This window comes from Brachyistius frenatus, unplaced genomic scaffold, assembly GCF_029030835.1.
Source record: "Brachyistius frenatus isolate BFR_SWC_R1_liver_20210118 unplaced genomic scaffold, ASM2903083v1 Contig_5, whole genome shotgun sequence".
In the NCBI taxonomy this organism is placed as follows: domain Eukaryota; kingdom Metazoa; phylum Chordata; class Actinopteri; family Embiotocidae; genus Brachyistius; species Brachyistius frenatus.
The window spans coordinates 7,933,496-7,942,160 of NW_027210604.1; the positions used below are offsets into that span (position 1 = coordinate 7,933,496).

At 41.5% G+C, this 8,665-nt stretch overlaps 1 protein-coding gene across 14 annotated transcripts in view; it reads left to right on the forward strand.

Moving 5' to 3' along the window:
* Positions 1-7,879, forward strand: part of nbeaa (neurobeachin a) — a 91,693-nt gene extending 83,814 nt beyond the window's left edge. For 11 of the 14 annotated variants that reach the window (XM_069720420.1, XM_069720333.1, XM_069720353.1 and 8 more), the window contains 14 exons: positions 248-360; positions 520-660; positions 768-887; positions 1,473-1,625; positions 1,753-1,917; positions 2,213-2,302; positions 3,035-3,227; positions 3,763-3,834; positions 4,283-4,438; positions 4,766-4,936; positions 5,042-5,143; positions 5,416-5,612; positions 5,756-5,907; positions 6,161-7,879. In XM_069720420.1, the coding sequence (XP_069576521.1) occupies positions 248-360; positions 520-660; positions 768-887; positions 1,473-1,625; positions 1,753-1,917; positions 2,213-2,302; positions 3,035-3,227; positions 3,763-3,834; positions 4,283-4,438; positions 4,766-4,936; positions 5,042-5,143; positions 5,416-5,612; positions 5,756-5,907; positions 6,161-6,251 (1,916 nt within the window). In that variant the 3' untranslated portion in view covers positions 6,252-7,879. The remainder of the gene's footprint in view (positions 1-247; positions 361-519; positions 661-767; positions 888-1,472; positions 1,626-1,752; positions 1,918-2,212; positions 2,303-3,034; positions 3,228-3,762; positions 3,835-4,282; positions 4,439-4,765; positions 4,937-5,041; positions 5,144-5,415; positions 5,613-5,755; positions 5,908-6,160) is intronic. The other 3 variants (XM_069720364.1, XM_069720411.1, XM_069720404.1) reach the window with 1 other exon arrangement.
* The last annotated feature ends 786 nt before the right edge of the window (positions 7,880-8,665 follow it).

Consider the following 8,665-nt stretch of genomic DNA (forward strand, 5'->3'; position numbering starts at 1 on the left):
TGCTGGATTGTCTTTTTTACACTAATACACGTCCTTGGTTGGCGTAACTGTAATACCAGTTTGGCGCTTAATCTTGGCTAAAGTGTATTTTATTCTCACTTATTCAATATTTCAGCATGAGCCTGACTTAATAGACGTGTAAGTTTGGAAAGATTAGAGGGAAAAGTTCTGTATATTACTGTTACACTTTGGATAACCACATTATAAAGTGTATTAATCCTATAATGTGAAACTGTTGCCCCTGCAGGGAGGACCTACAACGATCTGAACCAGTACCCTATCTTCCCCTGGGTGTTGACCAACTACGATTCAGAGGAGCTCGATCTCACTCTGCCTGGAAACTTCAGAGACCTTTCCAAGGTTAGAAAACACTTAAAGATGCTGAGAACCCATATGAATAATAAAATATACATCATCACTGTTTTCCCTGTATTCCCTCCACTGCAATGTATGATGCTTTCTGGAAGTAAAAGAAGAAAACTTCATGCACGGTTTCTCTTTCTGTCCTATTTCTTCTAGCCAATCGGCGCGCTGAATCCCAAGCGAGCAGCATTTTATGCAGAACACTACGAGACATGGGACGACGACAGCACACCTTCCCACCACTACACAACATTATATTCCACTGCTCACTCAACACTGATGTGGATGCTCAGAATAGTGAGTGCCTACTTAATGCCCTTACAAACTGTAACACTCAGCAGCTTTTTGAACAAATGCAAGAACCTCAAGACTTCTTTTGAAACTTTTTTTTTGTTTACCTGCAGGAGCCCTTTACCACTTTTTTCCTCAATGCCAACGAAAGTAAGTTTGACCACCCAGAGAGAGCCTTCTCTGGTATCGGGCGCTCGTGGAGGAACTGCCAGAGGGACACGGCTGATGTCAAGGTAACTGCTCCTGATGGGCTGAATGAACAGCGTACTGAGAGGACAAGTTAGCAATATTGGAAAACAATAAATTCAACCTGCAATTGGTTAGTATTGAGACGTGTGACCGAAAAACACAATATCAAAAACACCGAAAGCATCGTCTTTCAGCTTTTGCTGTAAGAAATATTGGGAGGTTTGAGAACAAAATGTTGCTAGTTATTTTAGTTTTAATTTAAAGCTCTTATATGAGGAGTGACAAAAACTAATCCTGAAGACATCCAAACATGGTCCAAAGACTGCGATTTCCTTGGTTGACTGCACTTCGTGTATAACGTGTGACGAAAAAAAGTGAATGTCCAGGTTGTACTTTGCTTATAAATTCAAAACGTTTCAGAACCAATTTTCTGAAGTACTTGAAGTAATTTTTTGAGTGGAATTTATAGCTGAAATTCTGGTACATTCTGGGGTATGATTAAAATATTGGTGAAAACAGCTTGTGTCTCTGTCCAGACTTCTAATTACAGTTGACATGTCACAGATTTTGTAAAGTTGTCAGTCTTGACTTTAGTGATCTAATGATTTTGTTTCCTTTCTGTCGATTAGGAGTTGACCCCGGAGTTCTACTACCTGCCAGAGATGTTTGTCAACAGTAATGAGTATGAACTGGGAGTGCGTGAGGATGGAGTTCCTGTGTGTGATGTGGAGCTTCCTGCCTGGGCCAAGAAACCTGAAGACTTTGTCCGCATTAACCGCATGGTGAGAGACACCGACAGTCACTTCTAAAATATTATAAAAATGTGTCTCGCCTTGAAATCCACCGGACAGAAACTGAGAATACACCTGCCGTTTTTCTTCCTCTCCCTGCTCCTCTTCCTCTGTCAAGGCGTTGGAGAGTGAGTTTGTGTCATGCCAGCTTCACCAGTGGATTGATCTAATATTTGGCTACAAGCAGCGAGGGCCCGAAGCAGTCCGAGCTCTCAACGTGTTCAACTTCTTGTCTTATGAGGGAGCAGTCAATCTCGACATTTTGGATGCTGTGCAGCGTGAGGTTGGTTTCTATGACAACACATCATCCTTTATGGATTTACAAATTATTACAGCGCAGAAATCTCCCCCTCGTGAGTTTTTAGTGCCACAATAGTGAGTACATAAAGTACATATAGCATGTTGTTCAGGAGCATTTTTACATACATATTTAGGGAAGCAAAGAAAAGCAATTTTAAAAGGGAAAAATAAGGGGGCATGATGTGGCTTTCCTAAACTTGCTTTTTATTTTTCTCAAATGTGTGCAACCCTCCTCTTCTTCTCTTCTGTTGACTCCATCTTTGTCTCTGCAACTCCAGGTGATTGAGACCCAGATTCAGGTCAGTGGTCAGGTCCCCTCCCAGCTGCTGATAGAGCCACACCCACCTCGCTCCTCCGCCATGCACCTGGTGAGAATACATCGACAGCCTTAGCAAATCGTGAATTGGTGTTAAGTTTCTCTGTGTATGCTTACAAAAACACTCCCGAAGAAAGCTGCAGTCACATACTGGATTTCAACTGCAGACCTTATTAAATACAAAACAAGTCGTCATTAGGAGAACGGTCCGTTTTTTTCAGACGATTTATTCTTCGTATAGAAGTTAAGTTTTAAAGACATTTTGTGTGGCAAATTCGTGGTTAACTTCTACGTTGTTTGCATTTTCTTTTCATCATTTTAAAGCGCGATGCGCCAGTAATTGTTAGTCCACTGTTATAAATGGCTTCCATTGCTAAGGTGTATGGATATGTGAGATTTCATTACATACAAATGTATGTAATGATTTGTGGTTTTTTTTTAGCCTCTCTGTCCTCCCTGCTACCCTCAGCAGCATGAGGCCTCAGTGTCTCTACATCAGAGCCATCCATGTCCACCCAAACCCGTCAGTCCCAAACCCCCGACCAACCAGCGCCTCCACCTCCTCTCCTAGGCCTTGAGCCGCCCTAAGTGTGTGCACCTGCTCTGACCCTGTGCTCCCACTAATACACCTTTGTATATCCCTCCCTCCCTCTGTCCCATCCGTTCTGTCTCCCTCTCTTCCTCCGTCTCCATCCTCCCCCTCCTTCCCTCCTTCCCCCCTCGCTCTGCCCTCCTTCTCCTCTTCCTCTCCGTCCTTCTCTCTTTTCTCTGTCTGTCTCACCAGTGTTTCCTTCCTCAGAGCCCTCTGATGTTTAAGGATCAGATGCAGCAGGATGTCATCATGGTGCTCAAGTTTCCTTCCAACTCGCCCGTCACACACGTGGCAGCCAACACGCTCCCCCACCTCAGCATACCAGCAGCCGTCACCGTCACATGTAGCCGGCTGTTTGCCGTAAACCGCTGGCACAACACAGTCGGTGAGCACGTGTGTTGAGGGCGATTGGTGTCTTTTATTTTTAAAAAAATTCAGATATTTTATAAACTTCATGATTAAACATTTTATTTAAAAAAAATGTCGGTAAAAAAGTATCAGTTGCCACTCAGTTATGACTTATTTAGGTCTGCTATGCTTGTAAACCGTATTAGGTCATTTCAGTGGTTATTGATTTTGTTGTATTATATTGTAAAAAATAAAAATGTGTCCACACTCTGGATGTTGACAAAGAAATATTTGTTAATTATAGCCGAAAGTAGCCTCATTATGGACCTCATTAGCACAACAGGCTAGGTGTAATAAATCCTGGTAATGTGATTACGGAGGGTCATGGGGCAGCTCAAATGACTTCCACTATTGATTGCCACATAAGGCTCTTAATTTGTAACATAAGCTCGCATCAGAAATTCCATCAGAGACGTGATTTTATGAGAAGCTGTAGTTTAGGATTTATTGTTCGCCATTTTATAACATCTGTGTATGACTACGTGTAATATTTGACCTATAAAACCCTTCAGGCCTCCGTGGAGCCCCGGGATACTCCCTAGAACAAGCTCATCATCTACCCATCGAGATGGACCCTCTCATAGGTCAGTGCACAGACATATCCACAGCAGATGTTATTGGTTTTACATTTTAGTAGCTTGAGATAATATTGGAAAACTTCTACCCAAATTTTCTTTTTTTTCTTTTTTTTATACGTGCAGCCACAGAATTATTGTAAAATTCAGCATCACTAGCAGGCACTGCTAATAATGTAGGGATAGAATAAGGCTAGCATTTTCTGTAAGCAGATAATGAGGGCAGTGAGGTCACTGGAGGGGCTGAAGTCAATAAATCACATGATACTTGAGGGATTTATGTAGATATATAGCAAAAACACAGGCTGCAAAATCTGGTGGGCTGACTGCAGTGTTGTGCACACTTAAAACAGTGACCCGAGTGAAGAATTATCAGGAAAAGCTCAAGTTCATGTCACTTGTTAACCTAATTGCTATGCCTTCATTAACCTATTCACATCTCTACGCTCCCTTGTAGCAAACAACTCGGGCGTGAACAAGCGTCAGATCACTGACCTGGTGGACCAGAGCATCCAAATCAACACGCACTGTTTTGTGGTGACTGCTGATAACCGCTACATCCTGGTCTGCGGCTTCTGGGACAAGAGCTTCCGTGTTTACTCCACTGAAACTGGTGGGATTTGTATGATTTATAAGACATGTTGCGCAATAAGCACAGTTAAAAAAATGTACTAGTGAAGCTACAATTAATGATTCTGCCCTGTTTTGCATGTTTATATAAATTTTGTCTAAATATATGATTCAGAAGAGATTTTGAAAGCTCGTTTTTACAGATGCAAAATTGCCCCGTGATTAAATCTGGTGACTTGGTAACTGACCCGATTGTTTAACCCCAAATCATGAAGTTTTTTTATCCATGGAAGTTAAGCACCCATGGCCTTCAAAAGTATGAGTAGAGGACACACACTGACTCACATGTCTGCCTGCTTCCTCTCCACAGGAAAGCTGACCCAGATCGTTTTTGGCCACTGGGATGTGGTGACGTGTTTGGCAAGGTCAGAGTCCTACATCGGCGGAGACTGCTATATCGTGTCAGGGTCCAGAGATGCCACTCTTCTTCTGTGGTACTGGAGTGGGCGACACCACATTATAGGGGACAACCCAAACAACAGTGAGTGGTGAAATGATGGAAACGGCATGCATGCCCAGTTCATTGAACAGGTCTGCAGGGATGGAAAACTGAATGGTGATGTGTCTCTGACTGTGTTTTTCTCAGGTGACTACCCTGCTCCCAGGGCAGTATTGACAGGACACGACCACGAGGTGGTGTGTGTGTCTGTCTGTGCAGAGCTGGGACTGGTTATCAGTGGAGCCAAAGGTTTGTGTGTCTTCATACTGTTTGTCATGTTTGTACCTAAAACTGAAATTTGTTAGATTATTTGCAAAGTGGATGATGAATTTGAGTAAAAAAAATTAAATAAATAAACTTAATGAAATATTAAAAACCCGTACTCGCATTAATCATTGTAGTGCTAGTAGAATAGCCTGGCAGTAAATCGAATTAATTTCACTCATTACCGTTGCCATTACCGAAGCTGTGTGTTTAACAAAATAGTTTCTATACCATTTTACTTTGGCTTTGTCCCTCAGAGGGGCCGTGCCTGGTCCACACCATCACAGGGGACCTGCTGCGGGCCCTGGAGGGTCCAGAGCTGTGCCAGCGGCCGCGCCTCATCTCGGTGTCCAGTGAGGGACACTGCATCATCTACTACGAGAGAGGTCGCTTCTGTAACTTCAGCATAAATGGAAAACTGCTGGCACAAATGGAGGTCAATGATTCCACGCGGGTAAGGCTGTTAATACTGTTGATGTAAACGTACTGTAATTTGGTGTATTTTTATGCGCAAACATCCTCCTTATTAATAATTAAATATAATCTGTAGCTTGTGAGCTTCTTTTAACCTCTCTTTTCTTCGTTTTCTCTCTTCAGGCCATCTTGTTGAGCAGCGATGGACAGAACCTGGTGACGGGCGGTGATAATGGAGTTGTAGAAGTGTGGCAGGCGTGCGACTTCAAACAGCTTTATATCTATCCAGGCTGTGACGCCGGCATCCGTGCGATGGACCTTTCACATGACCAGAGGTAAAAGACCGGATGCCTCCAACTGTCAGGAGCTGGATCTCTTCCGAGGGGGACAGCAGAGAATATTAAATTATCAGTCGAGGGGAAGTTAGATGAGTCAGATGAGGTTTGGCTAAAATAATAAATAGGCAGAGGGAAATAAATATAATGAGTGAACTGAGTTTTTTTTTTTTTTTGATGCCATTAAAAAAGTATTTTTATAAAGTAGGTGTAGTTTACAGATTCAATTTTTTTCTGTGTTCTCTGCCCTCAGGACTTTGATCACTGGCATGGCGTCCGGCAGCATTGTGGCTTTCAACATAGACTTCAACCGCTGGCACTACGAGCACCAAAACAGGTACTGAGGTGGACAGTGTGAGAAAGAGGAGGATGAGAGAGGAGAGATGAACAAGAGGGAGAAGAAGTGATGCATTCTGCTGCGTATCTGCAACACGGGGAAACTACAGGTACCGAGACAAAGGAAAAAACAAGTACCGGACCTTAGGCTCTGTTCCCTCGTGATGTTTACTTGATTTTGAGGATGCGACAGCGCTGGTGGAAACAAAGCTTCCTCTGTGCACATGTGTATGTACACACACGTGTGTAACCACAGACACGTCATACCCAGAAGATACACACCAAAACCTGCTAATATAATAGAAAGACTGCAGAGTGGGGAAAAAGAGCAAGTCAAGCAGACCTTTTAGAGGTCGATCATACCCGTACCCCTCACAGGACTGCTGTTCCTGGTACATCTAATTCTTCACAAACAGAGATCCTAACTTTGGTTTTTCCTTTTTTTTTTTTTTTTTTTTTTTTTTTTACTTCTTCTAGAATTTTGTTCCGTTCCTTTCATTTTTCAGTACAGAATTTATTTGGGTGAACTATTAATTAAGACTCCTTCAACGTGTCTAAACTGATTAGAAATGGTCAGAAATGAACCAGCCCCACCCGCGATTCAAACATCGGTGCCATTGGCTTGATCTTAAATTCACCCTTGACAAATTGCCTGGGGTAATAATTTTATTTTAATTGTTTAATTATATCTGGTTTCATTTTATTTTAGGATGTTCATTTTATTATTTTTAATTGTACCCACAGCAGGGTTAAATCTAATTTTTATGTAAATAAGGCTCTGCTTCCTTCAGAGCCTACACTTGTTCTTTCACTACACAAACTGCGCTTATCACCTTTAATTTATTAATGACTTGCTGTATGTAAAATACTGTGTAATAATTATTATAATGTTGACAAGACTGATGGTAATAATGGTGGTGTCGAGGATGGAGATTGTTTTGCCGGAGTAGGTAACGATAACGAGATTTTGCCAGTGCCACCAAGGATGACAACCACAAGACTGACATTGATTTCCTTTGTATATTTGGTGATTGTTTTGTCAAATATGTACATATAGTCTTGGTTCAGGCTTTGTGGAAGACTTAATCAGCTGAATAAGACTGAGAGCGCAAAGGAAACCTTCACTTACCCACATTTGTTGATTATTTAAAAAAGAAAATCAAATCAATGTAAAAGTTTGTTTTGTATTTGCACTTTGCACCAATCACATATCATTATTTATTAGCTTGGTTCTTTCTGGTCGGCTGCCATTCTGTTTAGGTCCATTTTCCTACGGGATTATTTGTGCATTGATGTTTGTATTTAAAGCGTTGAGCTCATGTGTGATTATAAGTTTTACAACCTCACAGTTGTAAGCAATATCATGATTCTGTAGCTGATAGAGGTGGGAAGGAGGCAGGAGAGGATGAAATGTGAGATGTACTGTATGTGTGAAGCCATCTTGATCAAATGCGCACATGCACATACTCTATCGACAGGTTCAATTTACGTATCCAAAAAAAGGTTAAATATTTTTGGATCTATGAAACCCTAAAAACTATTGTATTCATGTTTTATTGCAAAGATGTAAAATATGACATGTGTGAGTTGGAAAAAAAAATCATGATAAGAAAAATAAAATATGCAAAGAATTTGATGACTTGACTTTTCATTGGTCACATATTCTGTTTCACTAAAAGTACTTTTTTTTTGTTGCTTCATGACAGCGAGACATCAAGGAGGCTTTCCTGAAGCATTTATTGGACTCAAAACTGAAAGGATTCATCCTTCTGCAAATGTGTGAAGAGAATGCTGAGTGGAAATGTTGCACTGTAAACAAACTTGACTTTGTTGCTGAACTACCTGCTATGATGCTCATTTGAGATGGAAGTCATATTCTGCAGCACTTACTAAGACGCCTCTTAAAGGTTCAGTGTGCAGGGTTTGGGAGGATCTCATGTCAAAAATTGAATATGAAATTGATCATTTTGTTTTCTTTAGTGTAAACCGCTTAAAACTAAGAAATGTTGTGTTTTTGTTTCCTTAGCATGAGCCTTTTATACCTACTCGGGGAGCAGGTCCTCTTCTACAGAGCTTGCTGTGTTACACCGCCATCTTTCTTCAGTAGCCCAGCAGAGACAAATCAAACACTGGATCTAGAGAGGGCCTTTTGCGTTTTTTTGTGAGTTCCGTGGCCATTGTAGAATCTTGTACACACTTAGAAGAGGGGGATGGCAATCTGCAACCTCACCACGAGATGCCACTAAATCCTTCCCACTGCTCCTTAAAGACATACAGAGACTTACAGCTTTGTCCTTTTCTATGGATGTAAGTCAAAGTCACGTGTGGAATTTCTTAAAGGAACACAGTACAGATTTGTGCTTGCAATGTGCTGAAATTCCCACTGCCAGAATCATAAAAGAAAGTCACCCCAGTTCAAATT